At 41.3% G+C, this 19,119-nt stretch overlaps 1 protein-coding gene across 1 annotated transcript in view; it reads left to right on the forward strand.

The window, feature by feature from the left end:
• The window catches only part of gh1 (growth hormone 1), a 42,581-nt gene extending 26,154 nt beyond the window's left edge, over nucleotides 1–16,427 (forward strand). Inside the window, exons 2-5 of the mRNA XM_078537338.1 lie at nucleotides 13,184–13,347; nucleotides 13,464–13,580; nucleotides 14,125–14,265; nucleotides 16,227–16,427. Of these exons, the coding sequence (XP_078393464.1) occupies nucleotides 13,184–13,347; nucleotides 13,464–13,580; nucleotides 14,125–14,265; nucleotides 16,227–16,427 (623 nt within the window). The remainder of the gene's footprint in view (nucleotides 1–13,183; nucleotides 13,348–13,463; nucleotides 13,581–14,124; nucleotides 14,266–16,226) is intronic.
• The last annotated feature ends 2,692 nt before the right edge of the window (nucleotides 16,428–19,119 follow it).

The following is a 19,119-nucleotide window of genomic DNA, read 5'->3' on the forward strand; positions in this document are numbered from 1 at the left end:
CCTCCCCGGCCCTCTGGACTCCGGCCCCACTTAGTCCTACCCCCTTCCTGATTCCTTCAAACACCCTTACTTCTTCTGCCACCCTTAGTCCTTCCCCCTTCCCGACTCCTTCCTCCACCCTTACTTCTTCCTCCAGCCTTACTCCCTCCCATCTCCATGCTCCTTCCTCCCCCTGGACTCCCTCACCTCTCTGCACTCCTTCCCCCCTCCAAACACCTTCCCTTTCACATCTCTTATACCTACCTCCCCAGGTACCATCTTCCCACCTGCTACCCCTCCCCCCCCGTACTCCCTAGCCCCCAACCTCCCCACTGACACCTTCATCGCCCCAACCTCACTCCATCGTGACACATTTACCCTCCCCTCCCAACCTCACCCCATCCTGACACCTCTTCTCTCCCAGTCGATCCTAGAACTTCCTCTCCATCCCGTTGACCATCATCTGTTGTGAGCAGACCCTCAATGGCGAATTTCCCACTTCCGTGAGCTGCTTCACAGCAGATCCATGTCCATGAGAATCCACCCAGCATGCCATGGACATTCCTCTAGTGTGCCATTACTGTCAAGATCCAGCATCTTTTACTCTTCCATGTCTGCGATGGGAGCAAGGCCCTGGCAGTAGGTGCCAACTTCTGCAGCTCACACTTGTCAAGACGCGTTCTGCACCAGTCTGCAATCACGACAACGTGGACGGACGATCCAGCAGGGGGATGAGTCTGGTGGGCTGATGTATTATGAGGTTCCCGATGTCTAATGGCGGGGAACGTGGCCCATCATCATCGAGCTCAGATGATCGCAAACTGGTGTCATGACGTCACGAAACCTATTTTTGGTCTATTTGCATTATTATCCGCTCATGCCGCCAAGCACGCCTGACACCAGCAGGCACGGGCAATTGCACCGCCTGCCACTATGAGATTGCTCCCTGGTAGTTCTTTCCTGTGCAAATGAGTAGAGTTACCCTTTCTCATTTTTGTCTCACCCACAACACACTGTAGTGTGTGGGTGAATACAAACAGAGCGCATTTTTGGGTGTAATGGGACGTGCGTGAGGGACTTGGTAAGTTGTGCATAAAATTTGCGTGTGAGTTGATTGCAGTGGAGATGGATTGTGCTTGGCCAGCCTCACTCTCTCAGTCTTGCGCATCTGTTCCCGATGGATTGGCAAGTCAAGGTGACTGGCGATGTGGTTGACTGCAGTGGATGGTCTGTAGTATCTTCTGCACCAGTGCTGATGAATTTTACAGCTGTCCACATAGATGTGCTGCAATAGTGGTAAGGGAATACCATTTCCTCTGCTACATTCATCAAGGCAGCTTTTTTTTATGCACTTACAAAAGTTACAGGGATGTGGCTGTTGCCATGCACAAGTAGCTTTGTGGAGCCACAGGTGAGAGCTGTATGAGTGTTGAGGATCAGGTGCAGTTATTCATCCAACTATGAAGTAGGATGTGACTGACTCCTAGAGAAGGGACTATCTCTGACACAAACCCCACAAAACCCTTCCAAGAAATATAGGCAGGTTAAGTGAGTGGGCACCAAGGTGGCAGGTTACATATAATGTGGGCAGATGTGAGGTTATTCACTTTGGCAGTAAGAATGGAAAGGCAGAATGCTTTTAAAAGGAATGAAACTTTTAAGTGTTGATGTTCAGAGAGACATAGCTGGACTCATCCAAGAAACCCAAAAGGTTAGCATGTAGGTACAATTAGAAAGGCAAACAACATGTTTACCTTTATTGCAAGGGGATTGTAGTACAAGAATAAGAATGTCATGATACAATTGTACAGGGCTTTGTTCAGAACACAGCTGGAGTAGTGTGTGCAGTTTTAGTCTCCATATTTAAGAATGGATATATTTGCCTTGGAGGCAGCACGGCAAATGTTCTCTAGGTTGATTGCCGGGATGAGGAGATTGTCCTACGATGAAAGGCTCAGTAAATGGGACCTATACTTTCTGGATTTTAGAAGAATGATAGGTATGCTCATTAAAACATACAAGATTCTGAAGGGGCTTGGCAGGGTAAACATTGAGGTTGTTTCCCTCGCCTGGGGAATCTAGAGTATGGGGGCACAGTCTCAGGGTAAGGGGCTGATCAATTAGGGCTGAGATGAAGAAAAATTCCTTCTCTCAAAGGGTTGTGAATCTTTCGAATCTCTACCCTAGAGAGTTGCAGGAGCTGCATCACTGAATACACTTAAGGCTGAGACAGACAGATGTTTTTTTCTAATGGAATCAAGAGATAAGGGAAGCGGGTGGGAAAGTGGAGTTGAGGCAGAATGTCAACCACAATTGTATTAAATGGGGAGGCACGCTCAATGGGCCAAGTGTCTACTCCTGTCCCTACTTCTTACGTTCAGCTCTGATGCTCACCTGCCATTCTCCCAAATGAATGAATTGATCAGTGTAAGTATTACTCATCGCCCATCCATGCATAAAATCTGCACACTATAAAGGTCATGTTAATCTTTGACATTTAAACTATTGGTGTAAGGCAGCCAGAAACATGATTTTATTAGGAAATAATTAATTTTAATTTCCCTCTGCATCCTGTCTCCTAAATAAAGTGACAATAACAATCACTTCATTCATTATTTGTATATTTTATATTATTATGTTATGACGTGCCAGGTGATGTGTGCCAGGCAGACCAAATTTACAAGGGAAACTTGGCCATGCTACCACAACACTTTAGCAATTTGTATTTATTACGAGAAGATGTGTGCATGGAATTCAGAAGTAATGAGCCCACTAACACCTTTAGAGATTTTAAAAATGAAATTAAAACATGTATTAACAAGAGAAAAGATTTCAAACACATACATAAGATTACAGTTACTCAATACTATAACAAATCCCAAAATCCGTAATTAACCTGACTTCCAATTACATATCCCCTTTAAGACAGCAGTCCAAAATAGATTGCAAGCCAGCAAGTTTACCACAGCACTCACTCGACAGTGGAATTCGAAAGGCTTTCCTCTACCCTTGGTTACCGGACACAGCAGACTTCTGCTTAAGTGGCTGGAGGCTTGCTTCCCCAAGGCTGTTTTACATGGTCCTTTACATCTTACATGGTCTCACAACATCACCTTCCTTCCTTCTTTATATATGTTTCTCTCTCTTTAATCTGAAAATTCCATTGTTCTATATGCCTTTGGAAATGTACTTTTCTCATAATATAAAAATCTTTCATGTTGCCAATATGGTCAGTACCTTTTGGGAAAAATGAACATAATAACCTTGCACTATTTATCTTGTTAGTTGTAAACATCCTACCATCCCTTTGAAACCCAAACAACTCCTTCACTTATCTAAAAATGCAAATTTCCTTCACACCCTACATGCTCAGACCTCGTCCATGTTTACACATTAGCATTTCAAATGCCTTTTATCCCTAACTTCTTTTGATAATTTCAAGCTTGCAGTCTATCTGACTCTAATTCAAATTAATTATGTAGACAGAATTGTACGAGCTCACACCCATAAACCCACTTTACAATTAACCACAAGACATAATAAAAAAAGTTAGCTTCATGACACCTCCATCCTTCTGAAAAATTAACCGTCATAATTTTAAAAGACATCTTCATTTTCTCAACCCATCTTACTTTACTTACTCTACTTACTTATATACACAAACTATTACTTCACCAGGTGTATGCATTAACATAATATATAAAAATCATTTTTATCAACAGAGGTCATTGCAGTCCAGTATCCTCTTTTAAATGTCCAGTTTCCTTTGAGTTTTAAACTCTCAACAATGCATCTGCATTTAGATTTTCCCATCCAGCCACATATAACATATAACCTGTAAATTAAAAGGTTGCAGTAATGGAAACAAAGCAGCAAGTTAGCGTGTTGGGGGGTGGATTCAACTTCATGGAAAATTATGAAAAAACTGAAAAGAAAGGAGAGCCCAGGAGAGGCTATTAAAGTCCCCAGAATACAAAATAGGACAGAGTGTTTGGAAAGGGCTAGGAATTGCAAGCACTTCAAGCACATCAGATAAAGGGACATCAATGAGAAAGGGGACGGGAAATACAGGACTGAAGGTGTTGTATCTGAATGCACACAGTATACGAAATAAGGTAAATGAGCTTGTGGCGCAGATTGAAATTGACAGGTATGATGTGGTGGGCATTACGGAGACATGGCTGCAAGGGTATCAGGACTGGGAGCTAAGTATCCAAGGATATACATCCTATCGAAAAGATAGGCAGGTTGGCAGAGGGGGTGGGGTTGCTTTGTTAGTAAGAAATGAACTAAAATCGATAGCAAGAAATGACATAGGGTCAGATGATGTAGAATCTGCATGGGTAGAGTTGAGGAACCGCAAAGGTTAAAAAACCATAATGGGAGTTATGTACAGGCCTCCGAACAGTAGTCAGGATGTGGGGCACAAGATACACCAGGACATAGAAAAGACATGTAAGAAAGGCAAGGTTACAGTGATCATGGGGGATTTCAATATGCAGGTTGACTGGGAAAATCAGGTTGGTAGTGGATCCCAAGAAAAGGAATTTGTGGAATGTCTACGAGATGTCTTTTTGGAGCAGCTTGTGGTGGAGCCCACTAGGGAACAGGCAATTCTAGATTTAGTGATGTGTAATGAGGCAGATTTGATAAGGGAGCTTAAGGTGAAGGAACCCTTAGGAGGAAGTGACCATAATATGATAGAATTTACCCTGCAATTTGAGAGGAAAAAGCTGGAATCAGATGTAACGGTATTACAGTTGAATAAAGGCAACTACAGAGGCATGAGGGTGGAGCTGGCCAGAATTGACTGGGAGATGAGCCTAGCAGAAAAGACAGTGGAACAGCAATGGCAGGAGTTTCTGGGAGTAATTTGGGAGACACAGCAAAAATTCATCCCTAGGAAGAAGAAGCATACTAAAGGGAGGACGAGGCAACCATGGCTGACAAGGGAAGTCAGGGACAGCATAAAAGCTAAAGAGAAAGCATACAATGCGGCGAAGAGCAGTGGGAAACCAGGGGATTGGGAAGCCTACAAAGACCAACAGAGGACAACTAAAAAAGAAATAAGGAGGGAGAAGATTAAATATGAGGGTATACTAGCCAGTAATATAAAAGAAGATTGCAAGAGTTCTTTTAGATATATAAAGGGTAAGAGAGAGGCAAAAGTGGACATTGGGCTGCTGGAAAATGACGCTGGAGAAGTAGTAGTGGGGAACAAAGAAATGGGGGAGGAACTGAATAGGTACTTTGCGTCAGTCTTCACGGTGGAAGACACGAGTAACATCCCCAAAGTTCAAGAGAGTCGGGGGACAGAGGTGAGTATGGTGGCCATTACCAAGGAGAAGGTGCTAGGAAAACTGAAAGGTCTGACGGTGGATAAATCACCTGGACCAGATGGATTACACCCCAGGGTTCTGAAGGAGATAGCTGAAGAGATAGTGGAGGCGTTAGTGGTGATCTTTCAGGAATCACTGGAGTCAGGGAGGGTCCAAGAGGACTGGAAAATCGCTAAGGTAACCCCCCTGTTTAAGAAGGGAGTGAGGCAAAAGACAGGAAATTACAGCCCGATTAGCCTGACCTCAGTCATTGGTAAGGTTTTAGAGTCCATTATTAAGGATGAGATTTCAGAATACTTGGAAGTGCATGGTAAAATAGGGCAAAGTCAGCATGGTTTCATCAAGGGGAGGTCATGCCTGACAAATCTGTTAGAATTCTTTGAGGAGGTAATGAGTAGGTTAGACAAAGGAGAGCCAATGGATGTTATCTACTTGGACTTCCAGAAGGCCTTTGACAAGGTGTCGCACAGGAGGCTGCTCAGTAAGATAAGAGCCCATGGTGTTAGAGGCAAGGTACTAGCATGGATAGAAGATTGGCTGTCTGGCAAGAGGCAGAGAGTGGGGATAAGGGGGTCCTTCTCAGGATGGTGGCCGGTGATTAGTGGAGTTCTGCAGGGGTCAGTGTTGGGACCACAACTTTTCACTTTATACATTAATGATCTAGATGAAGGAACTGAGGGCATCCTAGCTAAGTTTGCAGATGATACAAAGATAGGTGGAGGAACAGGTAGTATTGAGGAGGCGGGGAAGCTGCAGAAAGATTTGGACAGGTTGGGAGAATGGGCAGAGAAGTGGCAGATGGAATACAACATGGGGAAGTGTGAAGTCATGCACTTTGGTAGGAAGAATAGAGGCATAGACTATTTTCTAAATGGGGAGAGAATTCAGAAATCTGGAGTGCAAAGGGACTTGGGAGTCCTAGTCCAGGATTCTCTTAAGGTTAACTTGCAGGTTGAGTCGGTAGTTAGGAAGGCAAATGCAATGTTGGCATTTATTTCGAGAGGACTAGAATATAAAAGCAGGGTGTGCTGCTGAGGCTTTATAAGGCTCTGGTCAGACCACATTTAGAATATTGTGAGCAATTTTGGGCCCCGTATCTCAGGAAGCATGTGCTGGCCCTGGAGAGGGTCCAGAGGAAGTTCACGTGAATGATCCCAGGAATGAAAGGCTTAACATATGAGGAACATTTGTGGACTCTGGATCTTTACTCGATAGAGTTTAGAAGGATGAGGGGGATCTGATTGAAATTTACAGAATACTGAAAGGCCTGGATAGAGTGGATGTGGGGAAAATGTTTCCATTAGTAGGAGAGACTAGGACCCGAGGGCACAGCCTCAGAGTAAAGGGAAGACTTTTTAGAACAGAGATGAGGAGAAACTTCTTTAGCCGGAAAGTGGTGAATCTATGGAATTCATTGCCACAGAAGGCTGTGGAGGCCAGGTCATTGAGTGTATTTAAGACCGAGATAGATAGGTTCTTGATTGGTAAGGGGATCAAAGGTTACGGGGAGAAGGCAGGAGAATGGGGTTGAGAAACTTATCAGCCATGATTGAATGGCGGAGCAGACTCGATGGGCCAAATGGCCTAATTTCTGCTCCTATGTCTTATGGTCTTAATAAACTCCATCTGAACAGCCTGGCACTTGGGTCTCGAAATTTGTCCAGAAATTTTAAAGGATTGTAGTCTGTATAAACAACTGTTTCTCAAGGATTGCTTGCAACATAAACCTCGAAATGTTGCAACACTAACATCAGACCCCGAGTCTCCTTTTTGATGGTTGAATACCTTCTCTGATGTACATTTAGCTTTCATGAAAAATACCCTATTGGTTTTTCAATTCCGATTTCATCTTCTTGTAACAATACAGCACCAATACCTACATCACTTGTGTCAACTGCCAATTTAAACTGCCAGCATAATTAGGTACTGCCAAAACTGGTGTTGTAGTCAATACAGTTTTTAAACTGTCAAATGAATTCTGACATTCCTGTGTCCATTGAAACTTCTTGTTCTTGTTTAATAGTTCAGTCAAAGGAGCAACCACATTGCTAAAATTTGGGACAATTTTCTGGTAAAATCCACTCATGCCCAGAAATCTCAAAACCTCTCATTTTGTTGTTGACAGGGGAAATTCATGTTGGCTTTTAATTTCACTTCTCTCAGATCCACCTTACCATGTCCAATGCAATGGCCTAGATATGCATCTTGCGCTTTTGTAAATTCACCACCAAAAGTTCACCACCAAATTAGTTTCTCGCAGTTGTTAGGAAATAGAGATAGTCTAAGTAAGTTATATTTGTATTCTTTGAGTGTTAGGAATGAGTTTTAGCTTTAATGTTTATGTTTAATTTGTATTTCTGTATCTGTATGTAAATAATGTTCAAATTGAGTTTTAGTTTCACTTTAAAAAGGTGCCTGCATTTCTAATGAGATTTTTTACGACTGTAAACTAAGGTAAACAAACAAGGGTGGAAGAATTAGGCTGTTGCCTAGCAACAAGTATCCAGAGAGGCAGTTCCCTGTCACAGACACACAGAAAAGCTAGAAAAAGCAGTTTGTTTTGGAAGCTGTTGGAGTTCAGTTGGTTTGGAAGACAGCTGCCAAAAGGAAGCCACCTAGAAGGGGCAGATAGCCAGCTCCAAGCTAAAATTGGTTGAAAGTAGCTGCCAGGAGAGACTGGAGCAAATAGGAACAGATAGCCAGTCACAAGCTAAAGAAAAGATCCCAAAATCCAGGTGAGACAGAAACAAGAGAAAGTTCCAAGCAGACTTTCTAGTCAAAGGAAGGACATGAACCTGGAAAAGGTCCTGTTAAGTGAAGTTGAAAGTGAGGGCAGAGAAAGGCTCCAAGATTCAAGTTTAAAGCTTCAAGATGCAGAAAGCAGATTTAAAGCAAGAACAGCTCGCAAGAGGCAAGAAGGTTCAACGATTCAACTGAAGATCTGTAACTCTTTGCTATGGGCATGTGACGCAGTGGTGTACTGTTAACACTGAGACTGAGAGAGAGTGCATTGAAGACAGCTTGAATGCATGTGGCATCCCAGGGGAGAGGAACATCAGAAGGGGTGTTTAAAACTCTGGTGGTGAACCCTTGTGAAAGGCATGTGAGAGAAAACATTGGTTTGGGAGAAGGTTCCAAGGTGAATTCATGGAGAATGGAGATTGAAAACGCTTGTGTGAAAGACAGAGTGCAGTGAGACCAGTTGGCTCACAGTGTGACAAGTGTCTAGTGGGGGGAGGGAGGAGTTGAGGAGATATCCTTAGCATCTGTTTGAGGTGGCATCTGTCACTTGGTTTCAGAGCGTGGTGTACCTGACCACAGGTTGCCATAGGTTTAGATGGACTGTGTATTTATTGTGAAGATTAAAGTATAAGATAGCTTTTGTAACTTGTGTAACAAATCTGTATATATCTGTAAAGGTATAATTGTGGGTGAAGGAGTATTGTAATATAATTCATCTTTTCTTGTTGAATAAATGTTTTATTCTTTTGTTAAAAGTTCATTAGCTGACTCTGGTGACTCTGTTCAGTAGCTACTCTCCACATATCTAAACAAACATCTAAGAAAATTTTGGATCTATCAAGCTGGGTTCCACCCTGGGATCAGGCTTGTCCAGTGGTAGCCTCAGCTGGGATCATAATACAGTTGATCAAATAATACACATGTACATCATGTGTAGCTAAATTTGTCCTTCCTAGCTTATTCCCACAAATAGCTTTGTATGACTGCAATCGCTTTTTCAAATCACTTTGACAATTGCCTGGAAGGTAACTCAATATTACATTTAAATTTTTAAGTACCCCTCATTATCCAATTTGATTAGAGGAAAATCAATTTCAGAATCCTTCATTTCTATCTCTTTCTCTTTATCTGCCCCCCACTAATACCTCCTTTTGGTCATCTTCCCTGTCAAAGTACTTTTCAAGCTTATTTACATGACACACTCCTCTACTTATTTATTCTATCTGGAGTTTTTATTAAATAATTTACTTCACTCAGTTTCTTTTCAATCCTGTAAGGTCCACTAAACCTTGCCTTTAATGGTTCACCCAATACTGGTAATAAAACTAACACATATTCCCCAGCAAAAAAACTACGAGCTTTCGCCCCCTAATCTGTCTTAACCTTCATCACCTGATATGATATCTTTAAATGCTCCTTAGCTAACTCACATGCCCTGTTCAATCTTTCTCTGAAGCATGTCACATAATCCAGGAGAGTAGTTTTCGAATTCTGATCCACTAACTTCTCTTGAGTTAACATAAGTGGTCGCCTTACCTCTTGACCATAGACTAATTCAAAACAACTAAATTCTGTTGATTCATTAGGAGCATTCTTAGTATCAAATAACAAGAATGGAATACCCCTATCCAAATCTTGCGGATAGCCTTGCCTATAAGCCCTCATCATGGTTTTTAAAGTTTGATGCCATCTTTCCAAAGCCCCTTGTGGTTCAAGATGATAGGCTGTTGACTTAAGCTGTTTGACCTCCAAGCTGATCCTTACTTCCTTAAACAGCTGTGGCATGAAATTTGAACCCTGATCCAATCGTATTTCTTTTGGCAAGCCATATCTGGTAAAGAATTTAGTCAATTCTTCCGCAATTCTCTTTGCTGTAATATTTCACAAAGGTATCGCTTCCGGAAACCTTGTAGACAGATCCAATATTGTCAGCAAGTACTAATTTCTACTTTTAGTCTTAGGGAATGGCCCTACACAATGAAACAGGACTCTAATAAATTCAAATGCTTGAATCGGAATTAAAGGTGCTGGTTTAATCATTGCTTGAGGTTTTCCTTTCACCTGACATGTGTGACATGTTCTACAGAATTTGACTACACCTCTATGCAATCCAGGCCAATAGAAATGTTTTTGTCTTTTTTGTCTGAGTCTTCTTAATTCCTAAATGTCCCCCTATTGGAATTTCATGAGGTACTCTCAATATCTCATTTCTGCACCCATATGGTATAACCATCTGATGCACTTCCATCCATTTCTCATTTGCCGAAACATTAGATGGCCTCCACTTCCTCATTAATACATTCTGGAATACATTCTGCCTCTGTTTCTGAGTAAGCTGTTGATATAACTGCTTTATTAATGGATCCTTCTACTGTAACTCTACCAATTTAACTGAAATAAACACTCAGCTTCATTCTCCTCCATTCTATCTCCTTGAACAATCTTATCAAAGATAGTATCAGCATGACAATTAAGTTTGTCATTTTTCTTTTTCTCACAAGTAGCACCAATTTTCAATTGCTGCTGCAAAAGATGACTGGTATATATACCAACATGATAGCAATGAAAAATAAAAACACATCAGTGTAACATCTTTATACAGACAAGATTCCCCGTCCACATATAATTGCTTGCTTAAAAATTAGTCAAACATTGATTCACTACTACTGACTGAAATCAGTGGTTTCTCGGAAGAGCTATTTAACTGAAAATAAGATACCAAAAAGAGCCTATGCTAGTGTGAACCTATTGAAGAGGTCTGTTCATTTGTAGAATAAGGACACGTTTACATTGCAACTTTGGTGTCTCTAAACTCAGTTTAGTCTCTGCCTCCAAATATACCCAATTTTAGTCTTGGTTCAAAGCACGATCCTTCGGCATGCAGTGTAAGGTTGAATAAATGCAGTGAAAATATCAGCTATAGCTGGAATTGTTGGCCAGAGTTCAGCCGTTAAAACTACATGAAAGCTGGATGCCCATGTAAGGCCAGGATCTGCTTGCTGTCACTAGTAGTCAGGAGGCCTTTGCTATATACTACAGATTGGGCCTAACCTGATTTGCATGGAAGTGCAGTAACAACAGAACTCTGCTTTCAAACTTTGATACATGCACAGATCCCATTCTTTCCTTTGCTAGTCTTTTTAGGTGAGTTAGTGGGATCATTTGTTTTCTTAACATATGGATATTGTATGAACATATAAGTTTTAAAAGTCCCAGAGGTGGAGGTGGAGAGTTGTCTCAAAATATACACTTCTAAAATGTGCTTTTGTATTAGGTTATAAGAAACTCAGATCATGATGAGATAGCCTCTTTGTCTGTAAAGTTCTCATGGATCATACTGCAACCTAACACTCAATTGTACTGTAACTTCTGGTGTTGGCATAAGTGCCAGTACAAATATACATTGAGAATATTTTCATTCTAATATCAGTTCAGAAAATATATGATAAATTTCAAAACAATTTTGATGACAAATGTGCATTTTTGAATCCTTTCCAGACTCAAATATTGTTTTTATCCAACTTCAAAAGTCTGGAGAGGAAATTACCTCTGTGCACTGAAAGTGAGCATGACAACACACTGAGTGGATGCCAAGTGTGGTGCAGTCTTACCAATGCTAGCATGCTTTACTTAATTCCACTCTTTTCCTATTTTAGCACAGGTGTTATCACTGGTTAATGCTTGGGTTGAAAGAGGGCAAGGAGGAAAATGGTACCAGAAGTTGATTTTCTCTTGAAGGAGTTGATGCAGACAGTGATAAAGAAAAACAGGCTAATAGATTTGACATAGAATAGCTGTGAGAGATAGAGAAGCACTACTTGTCCAAAACTCCATTGAATATTTGCTTTTTAAAATCCTTATGGAGAGGGGGCACTGAGAGGTAACAAGGGTACCGCTTGTACATCTATTTCTGACTGTTATGTACCTTGTGTGGGTGATTAGAAATGTCAAAGTGGCAAGATGTTACTGAAGCTTCATAAACACAACGCCAGCTCAGCTCAGTGGCGATGCCTTATTCATTCCTCACCCTGTGAAATGTATACCACTGACATGTTTACTGATCAGCGTGTGCATTTTTTTTTCCTGGGGTCAAGATGAAACACAGTTGAAACACTGGTCATGTCAAAACACTTAATAAAAACATGCTGCTTCATGTTTTTTTTTTTCCCCATCACCAGTTCAGGTTCCCGGAACTAAAGTGCAATATTATCACTTATTTAGTGAATGGTAGAGGACATTGTCCTGAACACACAAACAAATCAGGGGTTGTGTTTCTAATAACATGTTTGGGAAGTGAATAATCCTGTTTTCCATATAAAAAAAACACAGCATGCATTACATTCAAAACATTTTGTTTTTTTCCTTTAAATATCAATTTATGCATGGATTTCAAACTGCTATATATATAATTGTTGAGTTGAAGGCAATATTACAATCCTGTGAACTAACTGCCTTGCCTATAGTTTCCCTCATATTGTTCCTTATTTACGGTGGCATTGACATGACGGCTTCAGGTAGTATCTCCTGGTTTATCTTGATGGGTTGTCTGCTTGATTTGTATTTAAATATTTCTATCTAAAAGTGTCTATTCAATTTTTCTCATCTTCCACATGTTTCTCTTTTATTAACCTTGCCAAGCTTCAGTTTTGTGTGTTGTGTTTCCCATGCCAGTCATTCCAAACTATCTGGTTTTTGTTTGAAGATACATCTTCCTTTGAACTAACAGAAATCACATCATTCAACGATAGATTTGTGGACCCATTAATATCTAGAACGTTGCTGGAAATTATCCGCAAACTGTCCACTGTTTAGGTTTACAAGATTGGTGTTGTATTTTATTCAATAACTCGCTCCATGCCAAAATGGAAAAAAACTTTAAACCCCTGTGAAGTTCTCACTCAGTGGAATCCTTGTCCTTCCCTCCTGAGAGTCAGATACAAACCTCTTCCTTCTTGATTTTTGTTGATTTCCCTGGACAATAATCTTAAGTATAGGGTGTTCTTTGTCTTGCATCTTCCCATTCCTTTGACTTTGAATAACTTTTTTGTCCTCTTTGCCCATTTTTTTTAACAAGATTTTTTTTCAGTTTACTTAGGACTGTTCTTTGCTCCCCTCCACGCTAGGTTTGTCACTGTGTTCCGTTGTCTTGGCCCTGGTGTGGGTTTCCATGCTGTGCCCCAGAGATCTGGAAGCGTACCCTTTGCTGCCTCTGTCTGATCTTTTCGCCAAGGCTGTGCACAGGGCACAACACCTGCATCTCGTCGCCGCAGAAACCTGCAAGGATTTCGTACGTAGTGAACTCTAAACGCAAGTTATTATGAAAGATAATAAGAATTGGTTTGTTGTAGAACCCAAGGAGCAACATGCGTCTAATTTGCATGTGCGTGTTTTTCACTTCAACAGGAACGAAAATATATCCCTGAAGAGCAGCGCCATTCTCACAAGAGTTCACCTTCTGCTTTCTGCCAGTCTGAAACCATCCCAGCACCCACTGGCAAGGAGGATGCCCAGCAACGATCGGTAATTTTTAAAGAAAACACACACACAGGCACACACAAAAAACATCGAAACCTAAATTCAGCTTTACTTTTGACACTAAAGATTGGATTTTTGTTAATGGATTCTGTCACTAAAACAAAGATATAGAGTAAAAGCCTCTGACACAAACCATATCACCTAACTAAATATCTCTAATCGAAGTTTTGTCCTTTCTGGTCAAATTCGTTTCATTAAGATCTAATTTTCTCTCGCATTAACCCCTGGCCCATCGCCGAACGAACAAAAGTTTGTATTACTGACCTTAACTATATTTATGACTCTCCAGGGAGGTGACGGAGCCCAACTCGGACCCACAGGTGATGATTCTAACTGTAACTTCACACATTTAAAGCCATTATTTAATCAGCCCGAAAACAGACAACAGATCCAGATGGTGACCGAGTTATCGGGAATGAATATTTAGATGGTTCACTGACTTGTTGCATGTTTGAAGTTAGAAAAAAGATACCTGTAGTATAACTGGAAGTGATTGGAACAGAAAGTTATATTTCGCATTCTCTCATAGGATAGGGAGCTTCTACTGTACTCGCTGCTGCTCATTCAGTCCTGGCTCAATCCCGTTCAGAACAGTCGGGCTTTCAGGACCTCGGACAGGGTCTATGACAAATTGCGGGACCTGGAAGAAGGCATCTATGCTCTGATGAAGGTAGGCATTCACAATACAACCAGCGCTACTATATTCATAACACGTGTTAAAATTTCGCAACAAGGAGGAAAGTCGACACAAAAGACGAAATGTTGATGTGTTCTGTTCAGGCCTTGTTTCAAGCATTGATTCTCCTTACGTTCGTTTAAGTACGTTTTACGGTACCAGTTTTAAAATTGCTAGAAAACATTGTTTTGTCTAGTGATTCATTTGCTGAAAGAGACAATATCACACTGATGATTTGGGAAACGGTCCAGAGCATTTTCGGGTTTTTGACCCTCATGTGTATATGAATTTAGAAGCAACATGTAGTAAGTACCTCACTAATCTGCCTGAATACGTTTTCAGGATGTAACTATTAGTTGAATGGGGTAATCAAACCTATATACTCTTTGCAGATATCTGATATAGTCCCAAATATAAAGCTTACAAAAAAGGTTAAAAAATAACGCATCCGACGAAAACTGATCAAACAGCAGAAAGAAACATTTGATAATAAATGGGAAGGTGGTTTGGAGCAGTGTCGAGTGGAGTTATTCACACTAGACGAATGATACTGAGGAGGCCAGTTTGACTAATGTAAACGTTGCTGCTGACTTTAAACTACACCTGCATAAGAATAACGACAACACTTCGAAATTAATTCATTGTAAGTGATGCATTTTGCCATGTAGTAAAGATGGAAAAGGCTGGTAAACACACAGAAGTTGTTACTTTCTTTGGCCAGGCAATGAACATAAAAGGGATTAATATAATTCAAAGAGTTATGGATTAATTATTTTGATGGGAAAATTAATGGCAGATGGATTTTAACCCTTCAGATGTTATCAATAAGAATGCCTAGTCTGTCAAGCCCATCAACAAAATGCCCGATTAGATGGTCGGTGCGCTCAATACACAATTTGTTAGATCAATTGTTTTAATGACGTAATGTTCAACTGCAATGCAACCAATTCAGTAATTGGCAAACCAGCCTTTAGATGAAAGCAAAATTCTGCGGATGCTGGAAATCTGAAATAAAAACAGAAAATGCTGGAAAAACTCAGCAGGTCTGGCTGCATTACCTTTTCCTGTACAATGTGGCTTCTTCGGAGCCTATAGATTCTGTTGGCAAAAGGAGACTGAAATTTGGCCAAACGGGTCATTAGGGTGTGGAACAAGGTAAGCACAGCATTTAAACATACAAAGTAACGAATAATATCATTAAAAATAACGTAACTTAAGGTCAAAAGAGAGAGACTGAAGAAAAATAAAGCAGAAAAAGAAAATAAAGGACATGTTGAAGAATCTTTCTATAGTAAATCAAATGGAATTGATGTAATTCATAAGCAAAACTGTGCAAGCAACATACTCAATGAACTGGATAACTTCTTTTTTCCCTCCCTATGATAAGCCTGGTTCAGAAGTAGGGCTAGTTTCCAAGGCTACCCATGCTCAAAGGATACCCATGAATTTATTGGCCTCATCAAGCTATTTACTAATTCATAATTTCATTACCTGTTGTATAACATTACAGATAGACAAGAAGATATTAAATGTCAGAACGTTGAGGTAACTTCATAAACCATAATTACAAAATGTAAGCTTTCATTTGAATTCCCAGGATTCTTGTATTCTTTACCAAATTTCCATGTGCTACTCTCATAACATACACAAGTAAGGTTTATGTGATGGTTGTGGTTGATTTTTAGGATTTATTTTCCAAAAATGGGTAGCATGACAGAAAAAATGGTAGCCTCCATCAAATAATCAATTGGCTTTAGTTGAATAATATGGCACAGGATGAATTGAAGAAACATTGTACCATATGACGTAAACAGTTTGTTTTTGTTTGACTTCATGTTACACAGGCAGAGTCAATATATATCTACACAGAATCTATTCTATAAGTGTAATGAGTTCCTGGAAAATGCTCCCTTTATAAAGCTGCTTTAAAACTAAATTGCTCTATTATTTCCCAGACTCTGGAAGAAGGAGGCTCTTCACAAGGTTTTGCCTGGCTGAAATTTTCCTATGACAGGTTCGATGGAAACTTAAGTGAGGAAGCTTTGATGAAAAACTATGGTCTCCTGGCTTGTTTTAAGAAGGATATGCACAAAGTTGAAACCTACCTGAAAGTTATGAATTGCAAACGTTTTGCAGAGAGTAACTGTACTGTGTAGTGTAAGGTTATAGACAAAATGAGCGAGGAAAACTCGATAAAGACACTCAAAATGTTACACAGAATCTGTCTTAAAGTTGATTATTTTCAAAAAAACAATATGTCTATGTAGTTATATGTGTTATAACAATGTTGGATCTCTGAAATTTAGTTGTAGAAGTACAGGAATTGTGGGAAATATTTTTCTGTAGGTGTATTTTTTTCTGCAATTGTGATCAATATCCAAAATTTCTTAGTAAAACTTAACAAATATTTATCTTGCATTTTGCAATAAATTATTGCATTGAATTGCCAACAAGTCTCTGATTGTTTATTTAAAACTTTTTGGAAAATATTCCTTTCATCAAGAATGAGACGCTTTTCATTTTGGGCATGGAGAATCAGCTTCAAGCACTTGCAATTAGAAGCAGATTAAAGCATCTTCCTCTACATTGATCAAGTCTAAGTGTGGCTTTAAAAATACTACCACTGCAAACCTTACTGTATTATACTAAGAATTTTAATCATCTTTGCTAAATTGTGTCCTTTTTGACCCATTTTAAAAACCCATGTTTGCTGTGTCCTCAAATTCAAAAAGACAATGGCCAGAATTTTCCAACTCCATTGGCATTGGGTATCATGGCGGGCGTGAGTGGGCAATATGGTGAGAAGGCCATAAATCAGTTTTGCGCCATTGTGAAACCAGTTTGTGATCTTCTGCTTCATCGGTCAATGGCGGCCTGCGTTTCCTGCGCTGGATTCCGGAACATCAATTTAATACATTTGCAGATAATTATAAGCTCTGCTTGCCGGAATCATACCCACACACTTGATCATCCGGGCATGTTGGCGTGATTGCATGCCAATGTGTTTCACAACTGTACATAAGCGATGTGCACCTGGCGAGCTGCATGTCACTCAGAACTTTGAGGTTTGTTTGCCTACCTTGCTTTGGGCAGCACTTGCGGTCATTAGCGCCAGGCTTCGCAGGCAGCACTGCATCATTTTTTGGGTGGCTCATGGGCAGGTCTCTACCTACCAGACCAGCTGTAAGGTGGGGGTGGCTTTTCAATGGCTGCAAAGTTAGGGTTTGCTTGGGGAAGGGGGAAAGTGGCCTCAGGCAAGGGAAGAGGTGGCAGGACGAGGGCTGTACTGGGGAAGGGCTTATCCCAGGCGTGTGTGGAGGCACATGTTGATTTTGCAACTGGCCTCAAAATGGTGAGGACTGAGGAGGCACTCTCCAGAGGAGATGAGGCCAGATAGTCAATTGAGGCCTTCTGTGAGAGGGTGAGTGGTGATGTTCCTTGAGCTGGCAGTGAGTGAGATGCCAGTGAATGTGTGATGGGCTTGTGAGTGTGTGAGTTTAAAGTGATGAGATGGTTGCCTTACTCTGGTGGCACGGATGAGATCATTCATCCATTTTCTGCACTGGATGGCCAACCTCTAGTGTGCAGCATTGGCACTGACCACCTCTGCCACTGCCTCCCAAGCCAGACTGGTGAGACTGATGGGCCTCCTGCGGTCAGAGCGAGTGTAGAGGACATCATGTTGACCTCTACAGTGTCCAGAAGGTGTCCCAGGGATGTAACACTGAATCGGGGGACTGCACTCTTCTTGGCCTTTGGGGCCATGTCTTCACCGGTGCCCACCTGGGCTGCAAGCATTGAGAAGTGTGCGCGCAATTGCAGTTTAAATATGGCACCCTGCATAAAGAAGCAGCGAGGCAACGGCATGGCAGTCAAATTGGAGGCCCCCACCAGCGGTGTGTTTCGTGCAGCTGCATAATTAATGAGGCAGGAATGGGGCGATACGGCGCGAAAAGCCACCATTGCGGCCGGTGGCTAAAATGTCCTTTTCCCCACCTGCTATTGTACTTAGTGCAGATCTGGGATGATTCTGCTCAATGATAGTTTCTTTCAAATCTAATTAGCATCCCTGAGCAAACTCTAATATTAGCAATGTGCTAACCAATTTAATGAGGACTGAATTTTCAAAGTGGCATTGTGAAACATCTTGAAAGCTGAACAAACATCCATTGTGAAGGATGAAGCATAAACACCGGCATGGACTGGTTGGGCCAAATGGCCTGTTCCTGTGCCATATATCCTCTGCATTCCTATGTAAGTTTTCAGATCCGTGATCTGAATGCATCAGGCATTTTATGGTACCTGATACTGCTCACAGAACAGGGTCACTTCCAGCTTGTTCTGCTTGCCTCCTGTCAGTTCACGCTGAACGCACTTGCCTGAGAGAGTGGCGGAGGCAGGTGGGCTCAGTCCATAGCACCCTCGCCTTTGAATCAGAGGGTTGTGGGTTCATGTCCCACTCCCGGAAAACCAAGAACTGTGATTGTACTTGGAAGAGTTGCAATCGGTGACTGTTAATAACTCGAAAGAGTTTCAATGGAAGCATTGGAAATTGGGCTGTTAGCTGAGAAGGAAGAATGTGCAGCGTTAATGGGAGGAGGCGGGAGAATAGCACTAGGTGAATTGCTCATCCGGAGAACCGGTGCAGACACGATGAGCCGAATGGACTCCTTCTGTAATAAAGCGTGGGTGATAACAAAAAAACCCCTTTGGCACCGCACAAAGCACATCATGACCCACTATCTGCACAGGAGGCAGCACTCCAGCTGCTACAGTCTGAACAGCCTATCAGGAGGCATAACAATCAGAGGGCGGGGCCTATCCTGGGGACCAATCCAGGATCCGGGC

Source organism: Cetorhinus maximus, unplaced genomic scaffold (genome assembly GCF_964194155.1).
Source record: "Cetorhinus maximus unplaced genomic scaffold, sCetMax3.hap1.1 HAP1_SCAFFOLD_2215, whole genome shotgun sequence".
Lineage (NCBI taxonomy): Eukaryota > Metazoa > Chordata > Chondrichthyes > Lamniformes > Cetorhinidae > Cetorhinus > Cetorhinus maximus.